The sequence below is a fragment of the Gymnogyps californianus genome, chromosome 1 (assembly GCF_018139145.2).
Source record: "Gymnogyps californianus isolate 813 chromosome 1, ASM1813914v2, whole genome shotgun sequence".
In the NCBI taxonomy this organism is placed as follows: domain Eukaryota; kingdom Metazoa; phylum Chordata; class Aves; order Accipitriformes; family Cathartidae; genus Gymnogyps; species Gymnogyps californianus.
Genome location: NC_059471.1, coordinates 218397258 through 218417670, shown reverse-complemented (window position 1 = coordinate 218417670; position 20413 = coordinate 218397258). Strand labels below are relative to the sequence as shown.

General features: G+C 58.9%; 1 protein-coding gene across 1 annotated transcript in view; it reads left to right on the top strand.

Moving 5' to 3' along the window:
* Positions 1 to 797: 797 nt before the first annotated feature.
* The window catches only part of SBF1 (SET binding factor 1), a 41161-nt gene continuing 21545 nt past the window's right edge, over positions 798 to 20413 (top strand). Inside the window, 11 exon segments of the mRNA XM_050907314.1 lie at positions 798 to 861; positions 1181 to 1341; positions 8279 to 8324; positions 8327 to 8415; positions 8611 to 8739; positions 12972 to 13082; positions 16253 to 16358; positions 16908 to 17040; positions 18372 to 18480; positions 19333 to 19446; positions 20216 to 20293. Of these exon segments, the coding sequence (XP_050763271.1) occupies positions 798 to 861; positions 1181 to 1341; positions 8279 to 8324; positions 8327 to 8415; positions 8611 to 8739; positions 12972 to 13082; positions 16253 to 16358; positions 16908 to 17040; positions 18372 to 18480; positions 19333 to 19446; positions 20216 to 20293 (1140 nt within the window).

Here is a 20413-nt window from a genome sequence, read left to right as displayed (position 1 = left end):
CACAGCTTGGCAATGACCTTTCCATTTTGGTCCTCAGGCTATAAGTGGCGTCTTTTCTGATGCCTTGTTCTGCTAAATTCAGCTGTGGCTGGCTGGTGGTAAGTGGAGCAGTGGAAACAGGTCTAAGGTGCCGAAAATAGTGGTGCATGCCTTCTGGTGAGGCTCCTCCTGTTACCTGGCCCCGTCAGCAGTCCCGGGGCCAAAATCCAGCCGTGCCGGAGGGAGGCCAGCGGCGCTTGTGCTCCCAAAGGCAGCAGGCGTTACTGTAAGGGACAAGAGAGGTGGTCGTCCCCTGGGACGATGCGGTGGATGCAGTAATCCCTCAGCAGCTCTGCAAGGGACTGAGGTGGTCCCGCTTTACAGGTGCTGCCTGCCTTCGTGGCTGTGCCTAGCCTGTGGTAGGAGCAAAATCCTTCTCAGGTTTTCCGATTCCCAGACTTCAGTTTGATCCACTGGAGCAAGGTTTTACCCCGAGCAGCTTCATCACCGAAAGGACGTGGCCAGTGTAGAAGCGCTTCCCCAGCCTTGCAGGCTCTGTGAAGGCAGCAGGAGCTACCTGAGTTTCAGTGGTGGTTTAGCCATTGCTTTAGGTTCTCCCAAGAGCTGGCTGCCACCAGAAAAGCCGGCCCACTCCCCGGTGTGCCATTTTCTGTGCTTGCCTGGCCTGCTGGATCAGGGCATGATGTGGGGGAGCAGCAGGTTTTTTTATTTGGGTTGGTGTGGGCTGGTGGGCAGGCGGGGGGGAGTGCGCTCCCCAGCAGCAGGGCAGGCTTCAGGTGCTGTAAAGCCACGGGGAAATGGCAGCTCCAGGGGAACCCGAAAGTCAAACCGAGCAGCATGATGCCATTGTTCGGGGAAAACGTAAAAGTGCCAAGTTGTAGATAATGAGCAGTGAATTACAGTTCAAAATCTGTGTGTATGATCTTGTGTTAGTGACGCAAGGAAGGAAACTTAAACTTGACCAGAGATCTGCCACACTTCTGCGTTGCCTGTTACACACCTTTAGGTCACGAGTTTGTGAGCTGTTTGCTCACGACTCTATTAAAATCTCCGCTTTTCCCTGCGGTTGGGGCACGGCTGCTGTACAGCTGTGTTTGTGGAAGGGGCCGGGGTCTCTTCTGTGCTGCCCGTGTCCATGGAGGGCTGACACAGTGCCGGAACGTCCCAGCGTTGCTTCCAGCCTGGTGTTACTGGAGGCTGAAATGCCGGCTGGGTACCTGCTGCCTGCCCTCTAATCCCCCTCTTGTCTCTGCAGGGAGTGGGGATGGACAGGGACAGATACTCCAGCGTTTCCCGGAGAAGGACTGGGAGGACAACCCCTTCCCCCAAGGCATCGAGCTGGTGAGTGTGCTGTCCCTCGGGACCGGGACCCCGGGGAAGCGTTGCCGGTGTGCGGGGCAGGTGACACCATGGCACTGCGTACACACATCTCGCTGGGCGCTGCAGGGTCTGATCGGGGGAACCCACGAGAGAGAGGTTCCCACCTGCCTCCCGACGCAGCTCCAGCTCCGGAAAGCCGTGGGATCCAGCGTGCCGCATCCCAGCCAGGCCGTGGCAGAGCCACGCAGAGGTGGTTGCTGCTGCGTGCCTTGCCTGGGGCTGGCTCCGGCTCCTCTCCTGGCTGCTTTGCTCGCCCTCCTCCTCTAGGATCAGCTGCTCGGGATGCTGGAACGCTTCCTAGAGGAGCTGCACGGATGCAGTGTCAGTATAAATAGCCCTGTCACGAATAGCAGGGCTCTGCTGCTGTCAGGCCTCTCCCAAGTGCTTCGCCGAGCAAACCGCTCCCCTCCTCGGGCCGGTGGTATCAGCGGCGATGGCTCACCCTCCGGCAGGCCTGGGTGTGCTCTGTTTGCATCCGCCCGGCGAGGAGGGTTGCTGGGCCCTGGATCCCTTCCCCAGCCCTCCGGACACATCCGCCTGCTGTTGTGAGTCCTTTGAGGTTGCGATCATTGCTGGGTCATACCCATAAAGTGACACACCCAGTCTAATTTGGCACTGCGTGGGTTCTTCACAAACCAGCTTTTAACTAATCAAGGATAATAGGATTGTTCTCCTCGGTTGCTAAATTTGAATAGAAGTTCTTCTCAAACCCTTCCCTGCTGCATTGGTGCTGCTGCTGAGGAGCTCTGAAGGAGAGGAGCTGGTGCTCCGCTGCCAGCCAAAGCGAGGTGGTCGGGCTGCCGGTTGTCCGGACCCCTTTTCACCCCTAAACTGAGCCCCCTTCTAAGCTGCTCTCCTCCTTCCCCCTGCAGTTCTTCCCTGTTTCCAGCTGAAGGACAGTGGAGTACAAAACCTGAAGACAGACGAGGCTTTAGAGGTTCCTTCACTGCCTAGCAAGCCTCATGGTGCTGGGACTATCCTCACCCCGCTCCTCGAGGCCTTGCAAGTACCTTTGCTGTGCTGGGAGGTGTCGGCGCCTGCGAGGCTGGTGTGTGGTGGTCGGTGCGGGGATGCCGGCCAGCCGAGAGCACCCGTCCTCCCCTGGAGCAGAGGAGCCAGGAGCGGCCAGCTCTTTCTGCCTCCGTTGGTGCACACAGAGGGATCGCACCTCCCTGTTCGGACGAGCCCAGCCTGAGTCACCTGCCAGCGGGACTCGCCGAAGGGCATTTGTGCATCCCTGATGAGGGATGTTTTGGCCGGGGCAGTCCTGGGTACCTGGTGTAGCAAAGGGCCTTCCAGGTCCCTGTGCTTCCCGAGGGCTTCGATGAATCGTAGGATAGGATCATGGAATATCTCAAGTTAGAAGGGACCCATAAGGATCATCGAGTCCAACTGAGAGGATGGCCTTGGCCTTGGGAGCTCGTTTCCTTGGAGCAGATGTGTCACGGGTGCTCAGGGCACCGTGCGCTGGGGTCTCTGACTTGCGCTGTCCCCGTGCAGGGCTCTGGGTGGCTGAGAGGGGTGGTGGCCCAGCCGGCGCCTCGTTTCATGGCCTGGGCGAGTTCCCTGTGCTAGTTCATGCTCGTTTTCCGAGCGGTGGATCTGCGGCCACCCCTGCTCGCCCGTCAGGACTCAGTTCTGCTCTCGGCTGCCTCCCACGTTTCGTGGCCTTGTCCAGAGCTGGTGGAGCGTGGCGAGTCGCCGGGATCAGCGGTGGTGCCTGGCTTGTCTTCCTATCGCGTGCTCACCGTAACTCCAGCGCAATTTTGGACTTTTATGTGCTATTTTGTCTGAGGCAAAAATATATGTTATTTTTCTGGTTAGTGTTTCCTGGTTGTCTGTAGGGGACTCGGGAACTGTCCCAAGAAAGAGGAAGCTGCTTTTTTTCCCAAGGGTCAAACTGTCCAGCCAAAAAATCCCTGGAATTTAAACAATTGGAGCCCCATCCTGTTGGGAGCCAGGGTTGGCTCCGAGGCTTCCCACAAGCTGTCAGGAGGCATCCTGGGTGAACAGCACGTAGGGCTGAAACTAAGGCAGCTTCCGAAAATCAGACAGCCCACCCTGGGGAGTTTTGGGTGGTACATTACACTGCAGTCACTGCTGTGTTTCTTTTTAACAGCTTTTTGGGGGGAGAAGGTTTTCTGGTGTGTGTAGGGAGCAGGAATTTGTAGCTTCTGCCCTTGCGTGCCATCTGACAGCATTTCCAAACAAAAATATCTCATTTTAATGGATGGAAGTTCCTCTGGAGAGAGACACAGGATGTGAACGTGTCTCCCCTGTTGCAGCATCCTCCCCTCCCAGGCCAGAGCCGTCTCCTCTGGCAGCCCTCGAGCCCACAGTGGGTTGCCCTGGCTGCCCTCGCCAGCCTGGTGCGGGCAGACTGGGCGAGCGGGATCTCCAGGCCCTGGGGCAACCGGGAGAACCGGGGTATTACTGCAGGTGAAACCGCGGCAGGGAGCCCCGCTTCGGGCTGTGACTAAGAGCTCTCGCTTCCAAGGCTTACTAGTTGCAGTGTGCCTGCGGTGCTATCGAGTGAGATCTGCGTTATGGGAACGGAGATTCCTGCTAAAACCGGTGGCTGTGAGCATGTGCTGTGGTGTGCTATGCCCGCTGGTTCCTTCTGCTCCGGCGAGGGTTAGTGCAATTCCTCCTCTCCCTTTCCGATCCCACCTGCGGCGCTGGTCCTTACGTCCTTCTGTACCACAGGTCTACTTAACACAGCGCAGTAGTTCCCGTGTCTTAAGGCTGCTCGTGGATGGTTGTTGCATACTGCAGACTGTGTCGTCGTGCCTACTGGGCACATCCAAGCTTCCAGACACGTTTCACCCCTGCCAGCACGCACTGGCACCTGAGCCAGCATATGCCGGCGTTCCCTCCTGGCGCCTGGGCACTGGAGAGTGTTAGGGTTCCTGCTACTCTCTGAGATAAAACAGTGAAATCCTTTTGTTTTCCAACCAGCAGGTAATTGCCTGCATGTTTGCAGCTTCAGTCTCCCTGTTTGGTGAAGGTGAGCGCAGGTTTGTACGAGGTTTGCTCCCTGGCTGCTAGGAGAGGTGCCCATAGGAGAACGCTGCGTCCTGGCCCTGGCCGGGGGGGGCTTGGTGGGGCAGGGTCCGCAGGCCTGGGCCAGGGTCTCCACTTCCAGGGAATGGTAACACACTCTGCTGCTCGCAGAAAAGCTTCTTCCGTTGTTGCTTGGCATTTGTAAGGTGATGGTAGCCGAGCAGAGCCTCATCTGGTGCGTCCATCTTGACCAACAGATCTTTTCTTCACCTCTGGCGCGGAGGCACCTGAGGTTGGCAGCTGACAGCCAAGCCCACGCAGCCAGCGGCTGTTTTCGGCAGCGCTCAGGAGAGAGGAGAGCTGCCCCACGCTTCCCTGTGGGTTTGATCAGGAGTAGAGCAGGCAGCTCCTTACCCAGTGGGATGCTGGTGACCGGTGGCTCCATGTGTTGTCCCTCCTGCCTGGCAGCCGGCTCTGCTGCAGGGTTGCGTTGCCCTCCCTTAGCGTTCCAGGGTGGAAATAAATGATCAGGAGGATGTCTTGGGACATCATAGGCTAGATCCTTGCAAAACCGATCCTTGCAGACTTGGGAAAGGCCTGTGATGTAACTGGTGGAAGAAGAAAAGGTGGTAAAACAGTGCTGATCTGTGCAATGCTGTGGAAAATGAGGCTTGCCAGACAGACACACACACATGTTGTCATGAGAGGTTGGTTTTGTTGCTAAAACTGCTCTAGGCAGTGTCTGTGGAGCCCAGCACGCAGCTCTGCCTTCCTGTGGCGTTTTTCTAAATAAACAAAGGGCTCTTGCTCTGGAGAGGCTTAGGTGCAGCCGGCTGGGGCATCCACCAGTGCTGGTCTGTAGGGGAGCTGCCGTACATCCTTCAGGTCAGTCGCTTCCATCGACACCCCCCTCATGTAAGACTCGAGACTTTCTTCTCTTCTGGCTGGCTGCAGCTCGCTCTTGTTCTCTGTGGGCACCCAGCAGCGCCGAGATGGGCTGTAAGGAGAGACTGATGCTGCTGCGGCACTCGCTGTGCGGAGCAGCTCCCGCACGCCCCAACGGCCGCATGGAGCCCGGCAGCGTGTGCCATGTTGTACCACACCGCTGTCACTGCGACGGCGCGGGTGGGTGGTGCGGGCAGCGGGTCGTACCGCACCCGAGGGCAGAGCACCGGGAGTGCTGGGTGTGCCCAGGCGGTGGGGGAAACAAATGCAGGGTGAGCATCCTCCCAGTGCGGATCTGAGTTTGGGCAAGGCACGGGTGAAGAGCTCACTTCTTGCACGCACAGGTCCACGGAGATCTTTAGTTTGGCTTGGGGGCCGTAGTTTTGTCTTCCTTTAACTGTGGCACCTTCAGTGTTGCAGAGCGTCATGGTACCACCATCAGTCACGGTCGGCTGCTTCAGGGGGACACTTGTTCTAATCAGCAGCCGACCTATGCCCATCTTTCGCGGAGGGTGTTTGTCCTTTCTAGAGGATCTAGCTTGAAATGAAGCAGCGGTTGTGGAGGTCAGACAGCTGCGTGCCTCGTGCTTTACAAACACCTGGCTGCTTTATGTTGACTTCTGGAGGATAAATTGGCCGAGGAGCATTGAGTGCAATCAAACTGGGCTGCAAGCGGCCGCTGGGGCATAGCTGCGTACCCCAGTGGTGTGACCCGATCCACGGCATCGCCTGCTGTCGTTTGAAGTGACCTGTCCTCTCAGCAATGCTATTTTTAGGAAGCTGAGTTCTTATCCCACAGCTTGGGAAGAGTCCCGGAGCGGTTTGGTGCTTGGAGCCCAGGGGAGTGTCAGGAGCCTCCTGCACCTCCTGCGGTGGGACCGAGGGCTCCGGCAGTCCTCGCTGAGCTCACACGTCGGGGGCAGAAGGTGGCGGAGCCATGCCTTGGCCTGAGCAGGTGTTCGTGTCATGCCATCGTTTCCCTGTGCCTGTTCAGCAGCGGCATAATCACATCTGGAATGGGCTGCGGCTCCTTGGCACAGAAGGCAGCGTGACCGGGGAGCAGAGCAGAGCCTGTGCCTGCCGGTGGTGGTGATGTCGATGTCCTCCTGGGGTTCCCTGGTAGGTGAGCAGGCCAGGGGATCAGGACTTCCATTTCTCAGGCCTCTGGTTGAGCACACTTCACCCCTGATATCTGGCTTGTATGTACGTGTCTCCGCAGGGAAGGTTTGATGCCGTGGTCGTGGAGTGCATCCCTCTCTTTGCACCGGGATGCGGCAGTTGGGAAGTGCTGGGTGGGACCCGGCAGCAAACTCCTCGAGGGCAGCAGCTTTGTGTGCTTTGGTCTCGTCATTTCTGCAACGAAATGTTTGCGCAGAGCGGTGAGCTACGGGTTCATTCTGGAGCCCAATGAGGAGAGGAAAACTCTGATTGGGAGAGTGACGCTGTGTACTTACCCTGATAGCTGCTGAGCCATACCTTCCTCCTGCGCGCTGATACGGGAGCTGGGCAGGAGGCAGCCCCGTTTGAAAACGGCACCAGGAAGGAGAGGCCCTGGGATGCAGGTTTACAGGGACATACGTGGCAGAGTGTGGGAATCAGCTGCACGAGTGCTTTTGCCTCACCTCCTTCCCGCTGCCGTACCTGGGCAGCTGAAGAAAGCTGAGCTTTTGGAGCTGCGGCTGCACTGGGCTGCCCAGGGGAGGAGAGGAGAGTCTGTGCATATGTGTGCGTGCATGTGGAGCGTGAGGGTGGGCACGGAGAGCGGTGAAGAGCTGGAAAACTTCACCAGGCTGAAACCAGCTTTGATTCGTAAGGCTTTGGGCTGGAGCCGGGATTTCTGCAGCTTTGCGGCGTGTCAGCCCTTTCTGCCAGCCTGGCCCCGTTGCCGCCTTATTATCATCCTCGGTTTTGCTCAAGTTGCATCTTCAGAGTGCATCGGGCCACAGCCCCAGAAGGAGCCGAGCTGTCCCGCTCTCAGTGAGGTCCCAAAAGTGTCGGGAATTTTCCACAGCTCCTCACCAGCCAAATGCAGATGCTGAGGAAATAATGAAAAATCCCTTGAGACTTTAAAACCCAGGGGGAGACCTGGGGCTGCTGCCTGGAATTACCCCCCGGCCCTGGGAGGGTCTTTGGAAAGTCCCCAGAAACTGGTAAAACTGTGTTCGGAGCCGCCTGCAGTGCGGTGTTGGTGCGGCCTGGGCCGGTGTTTTCCAGCTGCCTGCCCCGAGGGAGGAGTGCCACCTCCCGGAGCAGACGCCGGTGCCTGGAGGCAGCCCTGCCCTGCGGGGAGCTCACCCCAGCCCTGGCAGCGTGCAGGTCGCCTTTCCTTCCCGGAGTTTTTGTGTGGTGCCCGCGTGCGGCTGCCCGGCACCTTGGTGGGCTGCAGGGACTTTGCAGGGCCTGGCAAGCCTCGCAGGCTCCGTGCCGGCTGCAGGTAGCCACCTCGCACGGCGCAGCCCGGCTCCTCGCAGCCCCTGTGCTGGGGGAGCTCCTGCGGCTCTAAGATGGGTGCAGGGTGGCGGAGGGTGCCCAGCTTGGCCAGGGTGTCCCGCCGCCCTTCTTCCCAGCTTGGGTTTCTCCAAGCTGCTCCTGCTGTCCCTGTGGAAAGGAGGGGAAGGTGCCTGCCCAGTTCTCCCCCACAGAGGGGACGGGAGGCTCTGGCCAGTGCTTGCCCTCCTCCTGGGCCGTGGTGGCTGCGGGTGCTGCAGCATGTGCCGGGGAAGGTGGCGCAGCCATTTCCGTACATACTCTGTACGGGATGTGCTGCCACACCAAGCTCCCTGTCCCCGGGAGCCGGTACCTCGTGGTGTTGGTAGTTGGCGGTTCGCTTTCATATCGCCCAGCCCACCAAAGCTCCAGGCTCTCGCCGCTGAAGCGATGCAGGGGAGCGAGGGGCAGCGGCGCGGGCAGGTCAGCCCCTCTGACCGCCGTCCCCTGCCCTCTCTTGCAGTTCTGCCAGCCCAGCGGCTGGCAGCTCTTCACGGAGAGGAACCCCCCACCTTCTTCGTGGCCGTGCTGACCGACATCAACTCGGAGCGGCATTACTGCGCCTGCTTCACCTTCTGGGAGGCCGTCGAGAGCGCACAGGTACTGTGGGCTGCTGGGGTCACGTTGGGAAGGGTGGTCAGCAGCGCTGGCGGGGAAGCATCCGGCTACCTTCGGCTTTGGCCAGTGGTTCCTGCTTTCCCTGTGTCGGAGGAATCCGAGCCCTGGTGTCAGAGGCTTGGGAGAGGGAAGACATCTTCTTCTAACCCTGGGACTTGCTGATGTGTGTCTCCCTAGCCTCAGAGCCACCCCAGGAATGGTGAGGAGGAGGAAGAGGAGCCATCGTCTCCTGTTCAACCTGCGCAGCTCTTTGCTCCCAAGAGCTTGGTGCTGGTGTCGCGGCTGGACCATGCGGAGGTGTTCAGGGTAAGTCCGAAATGCACTGCGGCTGGGGTGGGGGGAGCAGGGCCCCTACTCGGGAGGGAGAGGAGAGCAATGTTGGTAAAGACCTTCTGGCTCTGGGAGCAACCAGGAGCCACGCAGTCACTGCCAGGAACGGGAGCTGTAGGAGCACCCTCACTCAGCACCCCGTGGGAGAGCAGCCTGTTTCCAGCCTGCTCTTTGCATCCCGGTCCAGCTCCACGAGCCGGGTCAGCAGCTGCACGCTGAACCTCAACGGCTGGCTGCAGAACAGCGAACCGAGGACTCGGCCGCACCGGGCAGCTGGTGGCCTTGACCCAGTTTTGTTAATAGAAAAACCGTGAAGAACAGGCCGTTCCTGTGGGAGCATTTATCTTTGCCATCTTTATTTTCTTTAAACGTGCTGCATTATGTGGCTGTAAAAGGTTTGGGAGGGCACGGGGCTGCAAGCGGGCGTGTTTACAAACTGCCTCCGCGCGTATTGTGTCCGCAGCTCTGCGGCTGGGGCAGGTGGGGTGTGGGCAGCCTCCTCCGGACCGAGCAGGCTGGCTGCCTTGCTTGCTCCCTTCGTCCGAAGGAGGAATGCACCCGGCATTTACAGCGGGCTCTCCAGTAGGTTGCCCAGGTGTCGGGCTTGTCGGAGGGCAGCGTTCTCTGTCAGGGCAGGCTGCGTCCTTCTTTTTTCCCCTCCCGCTGCGAGGATATTGCTTCTGGGCTCTGCCCTGTTCTTGAACCTCTTGTTCACAGCCCACTCTGTGAATGGGAGCACACGGTGTTCCCTCAGGGCGTTCAGTGCTCGAGGCGTTAATAACTGACAGGGGAAGACAAAAAACCACTCTGTTCTCTGGCCTGGAGCTGCTTCAAACAGCAGAAACTTTGGGCTTCGCAGACTCACAGCCCCAAACCATGTAACTGAGGTTGGAGGCAGCTCCGGAGGTCTCTGGTCCAACCCCTGCTCGAGCAGGGTCAGCTGGAGCAGGTTGTCCAGGGTATCATCCAGTTGAGTTTTTGAATATCTCCAAGGATGGAGACTGTACAGCTTCTCCGGGCAACCTGTGCTGATGTTCAACCACCCTCGCAGTAAAAAAGTCTGTATACTTAGGTGTTTATTGGGAAGGTTGTCTGAGCCTAAGTCAAGCCTGCCTTGGCTGATAGGTGGTGTTAAAACAGCAACTCTTTTCCAGCAAGCGGGAGCAGTAAGACTGAGATAGAAGGGAGCATACGAACAGAAATGAGCCTGCATCATCAGTCCATTTCCCTTGTTGCAAGCAGTCGCATCATATTGTGGTGGGTTGACCCTGGCTGGATGCCAGGTGCCCACCAAAGCCGCTCTATCACTCCCCCTCCTCAACTGGACAGGGGAGGAAAAATAAAATGAAAGGCTCGTGGGTCGAGATAAGGACAGGGAGATCACTTCACCAATTACCTTCACCGGCAAAACAGACTCGACTTGGGGAAAAATTAGTTTAATTTATTACTAGTCAAATCAGAGCAGGATAATGAGAAATAAAACCAAATCTTAAGACACCTTCCCCCCACCCCTCCCTTCTTCCCAGGCTCAACTTCACTCCCAATTTTCTCTACCTCCTCCCCCCAAGCGGCGCAGGGGGACGGGGAATGGGGGTTTGGGTCAGTTCATCACACGTTGTCTCTGCCGCTCCTTCCTCCTCAGGGGGAGGACTCCTCACACTCTGCCCCTGCTCCAGCGTGGGGTCCCTCCCACGGGAGACAGTCCTCCACGAACTTCTCCAACGTGAGTCCTTCCCACGGGCTGCAGTTCTGCCCGAACTGCTCCAGCGTGGGTCCCTTCCACGGGGTGCAGTCCTTCAGGAACAGACTGCTCCAGCGTGGGTCCCCCGCGGGGTCACAAGCCCTGCCAGCAAACCTGCTCCAGCCTGGGCTCCTCTCTCCACGGGGCCACAGCTCCTGCCAGGAGCCTGCTCCAGCGCGGGCTTCCCACGGGGTCACAGCCTCCTTCGGGCATCCCCCTGCTCCGGCGTGGGGTCCTCCACGGGCTGCAGGTGGAGATCTGCTCCACCGTGGACCTCCATGGGCTGCAGGGGGACAGCCTGCCTCACCATGGTCTTCCCCACGGGCTGCAGGGGAATCTCTGCTCCGGCGCCTGGAGCACCTCCTCCCCCTCCTTCTCCACTGACCTTGGGGTCTGCAGAGTTGTTCCTCTCACGTATTCTCACTCCTCTCTCTGGCTGCAATTGCTGCTGCGCAGGAACTTTTCCCCTTTGTTAAATACGTTATCACAGAAGCGCTACCACCGTCACTGATGGGCTCGGCCTTGGCCGGCGGCGGGTCCGTCTTGGAGCCGGCTGGCATTGGCTCCATCGGACATGGGGGAAGCTTCTAGCAGCTTCTGACAGAAGCCACCCCTGTAGCCCCCTCCCCGCTACCAAAACCTTGCCACACAAACCCAATACACATATGGTCATCCTCACTTCTGGGATGGGGTTTACCACGCCTGGCCTTCCGTGGAGCTGGAATTCTCTAACACACAGGAGCTGTTTGTTTTCTCCAGCCTGGGAGAGCAGAGCGAGATCAGCCGGGCTGCGGCCTCTGCCGCTCTCGTGCTGGGCAAAAGCTGGTCGTGCTTGGGGATGACTCTGGAGGAAAGCGGGTCAGCTAACTTGTTCCGAAAGACAGATGTTCCCTGCCCGAGCTTCTCCCCTGGGGGCTGCACTGAAATGGTTCCTGGCTCCTTTCAGTCTTTGCATACCTGACTGTTCGTCTTCCCTGGCTGGTTTTGTTAGGAGGCCCAGTAACGTTTGCATTGGGCATTTGGCTGCCTGATTTCATTGCTCGGTCGCTTGAATTATTCACCTTAGTGATTCCTGAGGAACAGATGAGCGACAAGAGCACCACAGTCCTGTCGTTCTGGGCCTTGGGTCATTTCCCCCTGAGCTGTGACACAAAACCAGAATCGTCGCTGGGTGTCCCCAGAAGGTCTCCGAGAGTGGCAGCTGCGGGAGCGGGATCTCTGCTCCGCAGCAGCGAGTGCCACGTGCCTCTGACCTGCTCGAGGGAAGCTGAAGCGGCCCTGCTTTCAGGCTCAGATCGCGGCAGGACGCGGTGTGTTTGCCTGTTGAGCGGCGTTTGCCTCTCCTGTTGCTGTTCCCTGTCCCTGCCAGGAGAAGGGCGACGGGTGGAAACTCTGCCCTTGCCCTTTGGGTGAACGGACGGATGTCACTGGCTAAATTTGAAGTGCAGCCTGTTACTTCCCCAGCACAAGGCTCGGGTTGTTGTGGTTCCTCCTCTTCTCCGATTAGAGGTCTCTGTAGCCCAAGACCTGGACCTGTTGGTCCTCTTGGTCAGCACGATGCTGGACTGAGCGTCTGCCTCTTGCTCAGGGTGAGGTCAAGCCATATGCACGTTACGCCAGGAGCCTTCACCACTGTTCATGAACGTGCTGGAGCGCGAGCTTGCTCTTCACTCGGTTATTCCAGCGTGCAGTAGCCTGCCTGGCCCCTTCTCTCCAAAGCCCCAGTATTTGTGTTTTCTCTTTTCCTCACTGACACAGGGAGATGGTTTGACTTAAAAAAAAAAAACAAACCAAAAAACACCCAGAGGGTGCCTTGAAGACAAATTCCTCAAATTCCTTATTCATCTGTGTATTATAGCTGTGTTGAGCACTGCCCTGTGCTTGTGCCCCTGAAGCCCCTCTGTGCTGGAGCTGGTGTTGCTTCCCAAATGCGCCCAGCGGGCAGCGAGCAAGCAGAGCAGGGCCCGGCCAGGTGTCTCGGCCAGCCCTCGGTGGAGAAGTGGGTCTCCTTTCCATCCCTTGCTTGGGGTTTTTGTGAGACTTGATGCAAATCTGCAGGGACCGGGAGTGCTCGGGGGTGCTGGAGAAGTCCAGCTTTTTGCAGTCGCCTCTGCCCGTGGAGCTTTTGAACCCGCTCCACGCTGCTCTTGCTGAGCTCTAGCCCAGGGGGCACGTCTGGGGGCGGCTCCGGTGGGGTCGGTGCTGGGATGGGGAGGTGCTGCTGGCTGGAAGCAAACTGAGCACATGCTAAATATCCTATCCCTGCTGATGAGGACTCGCTGTGAGAGGTCTGAGGGGGAAGACCTCGAGCACTGCGCCCAAGAGTTGACTGTCACAGGGTGCGTTTCTGTCTGGAGACAAGCGCTGGGAGCCCCTCCATGTGACGGTGCTCCAGACTAGAGGGCTTCCTCAGCCGCACGTCGGCTTCCCACCCTGATGCTCAGCTGTGCTGTGCTTTCCTCTCCAGAACAGCCTGGGTTTGATCTATACCATCTACGTGGACGGACTGAGTGTGTCCTTGGAGAATGTCATTGGGAACCTCCTGACGTGTACCATCCCCATCACCGGGGGAGCTCAGGTGGGTAACCTGCCCCTTCCCTCTTACCTCTCTGTGCTTCTGCCTCCTAAGCAGCCCTGACAGAAGCAGGGATGCTTTGCTCAGCTGTATTCTGGTTTTGCTGTGCTGGGGTGAGCTGAGCAAGGCTGATTTGACTCGTGGGCAGAGTCTGGCTCAGTGCACTGGCAGCTGAGGAGCTGTCGCAGTGCACTGCTACTGGCAAGTGCTTGGCTAGTGCAGGCAGTGCCTTCCCAAGTACTTAAGAGTAGAAACAACAAACCTCTGTGATTTGGAGCTGCTCAGCTCCTAGATCAGCTGAGAAAATGTTGCTGCTTCGCTTAGCTACAGCTTGCCATGACAAGGCAGCTTGGTCCTGGCTTCTTGCTCCCTCCAGGAGGGAGTACTGGGTGGCTTACGTAGTCATGGATCGATCTGTGCAAACAATTGCCATGGTCTCTGGTCATTCCGGCATCAGGGAGGTCTTGCTCCTCCACTCAGCCCTGTCTGATTGCCTGGAGAGCTGCTCCAGAGCCAAGTGGTCACGGGCCATCTGTGAGAGCGGGGACGAGTCAGCTCTAGGGAGACGGGCCAAGCAAGGCTAACGTTTACCAGATGAGCAGCTTGGAGCTCTCTCCTCAAACCACTGCCTTGTGCCTGTGCGTGGCTGGCATCTCTGATGGACAGGGCTTGAGGAGCAACAGCCTCGCTTGTGCCCAGAACTGAGGCCATCAAAGATAACCCTCCTGTTTTTCCCCTGTGAGCCATGTGTTCCTCTAGCAGCCCTCCTCCTGCCCTGGGAAGGCCAGCTGGGCTCAGTCCCGCTCATGTGAGCAGCAGATGGGCAAGGAAGGGCTAACTGACGCTGACCTGGAGATGACAGAAGCGGAGAGAGCCCAGCTGGACCCTCTGGCAGGAGGCATTTGGAGACAGCAGCGTAACACCCTGGAGCTCTTCTGCCATGCTAACACCTGGAACGTAACCGTGGACGTGCGCTCGTCTCCTGCAGTGGCTTCACTTTCAGCTGAGCTCCACTTCCCCCAGCAAAAAATGCCGTCTAATTTTCTCGCACCCAGGCTGCACCCCAGTGGAGGAGCCTTTGCAAGGCTGGGGCAGCACTACAGGTCCCTGGTGCCTCGAGACAGAGGTTTCTTCCACTGCTGCGGCCCGTGACCCCGAGGACAGGCTGCTGTCTTGAACCCGTGTATCTGTGCAGGCTTCTTGGGCGGGTGCTTTCTGCTGGGCAGAAGTGGTGCCCCTTGGGCTGCCGTCGTGGCCCGCCGTAGGTTTGGTGCTTCCTCTAATCACCCAGAGCGATGCAGGTCCTGGGAGGGCCCAACAGTACTCCTGGCATTTGCAGGAGAGGGATGGATGCCAGTCATAACGGAGTCCTCCGGAGAAGAGAGCAGGGTGCTGCCCACACCCAGGGGGCTGTGACTGTGTGCCGAGCGTCCCGGATTTGCTCTGGCTGACGGCGAGAGCAATAGCATTCCTGCAGGATCTGCCTGGATCTGTCCGACTCCATCCGGTTCCTCCCCGGTGGGACGTGTAAGCGGCAGTACGGGAGAGGAGAGGCTGTTTGGACCAGGGCGGCTTCTCAAGCCGCTGTGGCTCGCTGAACAGCGCTTTTTGGCACAATTATTCGACACCTCCCAGTTCTTGCAGGATCGATCTGTGCTGTGGGAACAAGCAGTGTGCTACAGGGAGGACAGTCTGTTGGTGGCACTTCCCGTCCCGTGCTTTACCTGTTCTGCTGCTGCGTCCAGACGCTCTTTTCCAGCGTAGTAGCTATTGCTTTTGCTTTGTGTGTGTGTGCGCATCTCTCCTCTCCAAGAGTGCTGGTCCCTGCTTGTTGTTGGCCTCTGCCTGTGTTCGTCTTCCCTGTTGTCTTGCTGTCTTTGTGTGTTTCTAACTGACTGTGCTATCTCTGTCTGTCTCTATCTCAGCTTGACGCGGACGACGAAGCAGCGGTACGCACACCTTTTCTTTCGTTGGGTCTGTCTCCTCGTTTAGCAACCTCTCTTCTGTTGTTCTTGAGGGTGGCACACGCTGCGGCTGGTGCAGCGGTGGAGGCCCGGGCACTGTTCGTCTCGGTCAGAGCAGCCTCGGGTGTGCGTGCGTCTGCGTGTGTTGCACCGATGGGCAGCAGGGAACGTGTGCCTGGGCTCTGGGGAAGGGAGTTGCATTCCCGCACCGCAGCAGACTGGCTGTGCACTGTTTGCCTCTCTGTGAGTGTGCTCTCCTGGGGGTTGTGAAAACACGGTGGCCTGGTCTGGACGACCAGGTCAGGGGTGCTTGTTCCGCTCTGCCAGAACGGCGGCGTTCAGAAGCAGATTTCTGGGCTGTTGCGGTGGCGTGAGCTCTTGCGGCTGCAGGGGGCTGAGCGAGGAGGTGGGTTGCGTGGCAAAACCTGCTATTGCAAAGGAGTATTCTCCCTAGAGAGGTGTAGAAAGAGGAGCAGAGGGCCAGTGGTCTGGTCCTCCCCCAGCCCCTGCAGCCTGGAGAGAGGGTGGGGACGTGTAGGCTTCCCCGTGCCACTGGGAATGAGCTTAGGTCTGGGAAAAAAATTGTATTGGAGAAGAAGCAATGAGACCGTGCCCAGTCTGTCCGTCCCCAGCCCTTCTACCAGGAGCCATCAGGTCCTGCTCACGCTGCCTGGGCAAGGCACCCTGTCCAACGGGAGAGGCTGCAGAGCTGGTGCTGCTCCTTTTCCTGGCAGCGCTGGCTGGGCATGGCACAGGCGAGCTGTTCCCCTCTGGTTGCGAGGTCCTGGAGAGCCCTCGTGTGCTACGTTGCAGTGTGGGTCTCAGGGCTTGCTGCCGCCTTCTGCCAGCCGTCGAGGAGTTGCTCGTGCTGACTGGGACTGCCGGCTGTTTCAGCAGGTCTCGTTCCTCCCCTTAGCCCGTGGCCCCAGTCAAGCAGGCGACGTGTGGTGTTGCAGGGTTCTCTTCCCTTTTCCTGCAGCAGCCTTGCTCCAGCCGTGCTGCCACGAGGCAGCGTGCCGTGGCAGGACACGCTGCCCCATTGGGTACGAGGGTTGTGCCGACGGCACAGTCACCCTGGCCCTGTGCACCGGGGGGATTTGGGCTGCCGCTGGCTTGGAGAGACAGCCGGGCAGCTGGCTTGCCCTCGATGCTTGTGCTCGCCCCTTGCCTGGGTGGACGCCCGGTGACAGGGTCTGTTTTCTTTTGCAGAGGACGATCTCTCTGGGAGCAGGGGACAGGCAGGTGATCCAGACACCCATCAATGACTCGCTTCCCGTCAGCAGCTGCAGCGTGGCCCTGCTCTTCCGCCAGCTTGGTGAGACTTCTCCCCACGCCTCCTTCTCATCGGGTCCGGTGCCAAAGCCAGCTGGCCGAGTCCTGGGCTGGAGTTCCCGGCACGCCGCTTCCCACCGCGATCCTGAGCCTGGCTTGTCAGCTCAGGGCTCTCTTCCAGCTGCAGCCACCTCAGACTGAGCCCTCCCTGGCCCCGCTTTGCCCTCCCTTTCCCAGGAGGGCAGGAGACTGGCAGCTCGGACGCAGACATGTGGCCAGATCTCATGAGAAACAGCCTGGGTGGCAGGAAGGAGCGCCCAGAGGTGTGCTGCCATTAGCCTTGCACCTCTGATTAAAGGACGCTGGCAGCTCAGGAGAGCTGCTGAGCATATCTCAGAAGAGGGGCTTCCTTGGGGGAGCGCACACCTGGGTGAGCCACAAGTGGCTTGTTGGGAGGATGTTGAGCTCCTCTGTTGTGCAGAATGTGGAGATGGGGAGTGGGATCCAGCCCCGGGTGGGGATTAGTGGTCTCTGGTGGGGTACGAGAGGGGAACCCTCGTTTCTGACCTCTCTTCTCTCCCTTCCTCCCCAGGCATCACCAATGTGCTGTATCTCTTCTGCGCAGCACTTACTGAACACAAGATCCTGTTTCTCTCCAGCAGTTACCAGAGGCTGACCGATGCCTGCCGGGCTCTCCTTGCGCTTATGTTCCCCCTCAAGTACAGGTGAGGGAACCCCACCGCTCCCCGAGCCCCTCGGCCCTCCGACAGCAACCTAGAGCCAGCTAGGGCACAGCCGCCTGCCGAGCCCGTGCTGGCTGTCCTGCCTCCCCCTTGCTTCACGCCCTCGCTGCCTCCTAGTTTCATAGCTAGGATGACTGGTAAATAACTGTGTTTCGGGCACTGCTGGCAAAGGGGCAGGTAGGTGAATGCCCACAGGTCTCGACTGTGCTGAAAGCCCCTTTCCTGAAGCCTGCGGTGTGCACAGCAATGCAATTCCAGAGTGTGTCCACAGCAGCGAAGGGGTGTGAACCTTCCACCCCTGCCCCCCTCCTCTCTAGAGCAAGGCTGGGCCTCTAGCACTGGAAACAGGGAGCGAGGCATTACCAGCAGTGTCTGTAGCTCCAGGAGCTGCTGGCAGGCACTATTCCTAGCTGTGGCAACTCTTGACAGAGGGAACCAAGCCCGTCAGGCTGTGGGACATGGTCCGGCAGTGCGTGATCACCCCATGGTGTGCGTGGGAGAGGCCAGAGGTGCTTATCTCTCCAGAATCTGTCCCCTTTCCCTTCTCTCGGCTGCATTGCAGCCTGTGCAGAGCACCGAGCGCTAGTGCACCGCTTCTGCTGGCAGCCCTCCGTCCCAGCCCCGGGCACGAAATCTCGCTGAACACTGGGACAACTGGGAGGCTTCCAGAAAGCCATGGTGCAAATTCTGCCCTCCCTAGAAAGGGGCACGCGCATACAAGGCTTTTGTTAAGGTGCCGGTGGTGGTGGCCAAGCCGCCGCGGTGACTCCTGCGGGATGGCTGGCACCCTGCTGGCCCCAGCCCCGGGGAGCTGGTGATGCTGTTGACCCGTGGGGCCTGGCCCGGGAGGGGGACGCCGGCTCGCAGACTGCCCGCCGCTCGGGCTGTTTGCACATCTCCCAAGTAGGACAGTTGAGATAGACAGGCCATTGTTGCTGCCAGCTCCTGTCGCACTGTTTCCACACTGGCCTGCCATACCCCCAGGCTGCAGAAAGGCTATTTGTATTCCAAAGAAAGCTTTCTTTTGGAGTTAAATTGCTCTGCTGGAAACCTTTCCCTTGGTTAGACTTAGATTATAACTCTCGGGCCAGAGAATGATCATGGTCAGTGTCTGCAAGCCTTCAGAAACCTGGTGCAGCTGTAGGGCACGTACTGTCTGAAGGGCTGAGAGCGCCAGGAGAAAGCCTTCCTTCCTGGGGACATAGTCACTCCACAACCTCTGGAGAGGGGATTATCAGCTGGTGTCGAGGACTTGGTGCTTGGGAAGAGAGCAGGGCTCGACTGGCTGCAGTGATGCTCTTTTTTGGTTGCAGTTTCACGTATGTGCCCATCTTGCCTGCACAGCTCCTTGAGGTACTGAGCACGCCAACACCCTTCATTATCGGAGTCCACTCCATCTTCCAGTCGGAGACGCAGGAGCTGGTGAGACACCGTGTGCCCTGTCCCTTGTGCCGGGAGCAGAATTGCTCCAAGGAAGAAGCAGGGGTTGTGTGCCAGCAGTCTCGGATAGCAGCAAACATTGTCCTGAGGGTGCCCGGGGCAGCAGGCTGAGCACGCTGGCTCGCACAGGCTCTGCTTGTTCAGGCTGGCCAGCCCGGGCTGCGATCCAGACGTGCCGCACAAGCCAAGCTGGGCCACGCGCCGTCGGGGCTTTGGGCTGCAGAGCCTGCACGCGAACGGCTGGGGTTAACCAAGGATTTGATTTTGAAACTCGACTGGCAGTGCTGGTCCAAGAGGCTGCGTTGGCACTTCAGACTTCAGTTCAGAAACTGAATTAAATCAGAGCGTAATGAGTCCGATCTAAACCGAAACAAGCTTTCGTGCAGCCTTCTGAACAAACTGCAGCGTGCCACTTTGGTTAAGCAGGAAGGCCTCTGTGTTGGGCCGGGGTCAGTGTTTGATGCCTCACCCAGGCCGATAAGGTGCCAAGGAGTCTGATGCCGCAAAGACATGGCAGGTGCCTGCAGAGCAAAGCTGGCTCCCTCTCCTGCCAGGTTGTCCTCCCCCTGCCACCTTCGTGGCAGGGAGCGATGGGATCCCTTTATAGCTTGTGTATTGGCAAATGCTTGGGTTTGGTGACAGTGGATAAGAGCAAATAAATCCTGAGGGCTGGAGTGCTCACAGAAGATGGAGAGGAGCCAGACGCTGTTCCCAAGCCCTCCTCTCCTGAGCTGGGCTTACCCCCTCGCTAGCTCTCCGTGGCCCGGCAGGAGGCGGTGGGGAGGGTGTATCAGAAAGCCTGGCCTTGTCTCATGCCTGTCCTGCCACTTCCAGCTGGATGTTGTTATCGCAGACCTGGATGGCGGGACAGTGACTGTCCCCGAGTGTGTACATATCTCCCTGCTCCCTGAACCGCTGCTCCAGCAGACCCGGGAAGCCCTCTCCATGGTAAGTGCTGCAGCCTTTCCCCCGTCTGCAGGGTGCAGACACCTCGGGAATGCCGCGCATTTCCAAGGGGAGCTGGGAACGGAGCAGCAGGGACTCCTCTGAGAGCAGAGGTCCATATCTCGGGGTCCTGCTGACGGTGTCGCAGGAGACCTTTCCTGATCCTGATGGCCTCTGGCGCGTGGCAGTGCTGGAGTGGGGGGTTCTTCTGCCAAAGGTTTCTGGGAATCAGGCGCTGGCTCCCGGCCTGTGGGCAGGAAGCAGCTGCGGCCCTGAAGCTTTTCTGGCTGCTTGTGTGTTCCCAGAGACTGCTGGCCATGCGAGAGCGTGCCCAGCACAGCCGAACCAAACAAATGCTGCACACCTCAGCTTCTGCTCCTCGACTGTGGCCGGGGGAAGCCAGCGGGGCTGGTTCTGTTGTAGCCCCGCTGTGCTGAGCCCCCAGCCCTCCCCCGGCATACGTCTCCCCAGCAGAGCTGGAGAAGTTCTCCCTTCCCCGCTGTCCTCAGCCCACGAAGCTGTCCCCGGGGTCCGCGCTCTGGGCAGCTGGGGCTTCACGAGGAAGGGTCAGGCCTTGAGGCTTCCCTTGCACGACAGAGTGTTTTCCGATAGCTGGTGGTCCCAGCCCTGTAGGTTTTGTTTCCAAGCCCCTCAGACCTTTTCTGTGGGTGCTGTTGGGTCTCCGGGGAACACTGCTTTGCTTTTTCCAGCTGTGAAGGTAGAGATCCCCCTGGGCCAGGGCCTGAGCATGCTTTGTGCCTTGTCTGTGTAGGTCTTGGACCCAGAGCTGGAGGTGGCAGATCTCGCATTCCCTCCTTCAACGATTTCTGCCTCTTCTCTCAAAATGCAGGTGAGTGGAGTGGGGAGGAAGGGGGACCCCTCCTGTGAGGCTGCCGTCCCCGCTGGACACCCCGTTTCTTGGGCATGGAGCAACATCTTGGTGTTGCTGAGGTTAAGAGGCAAAGCACAA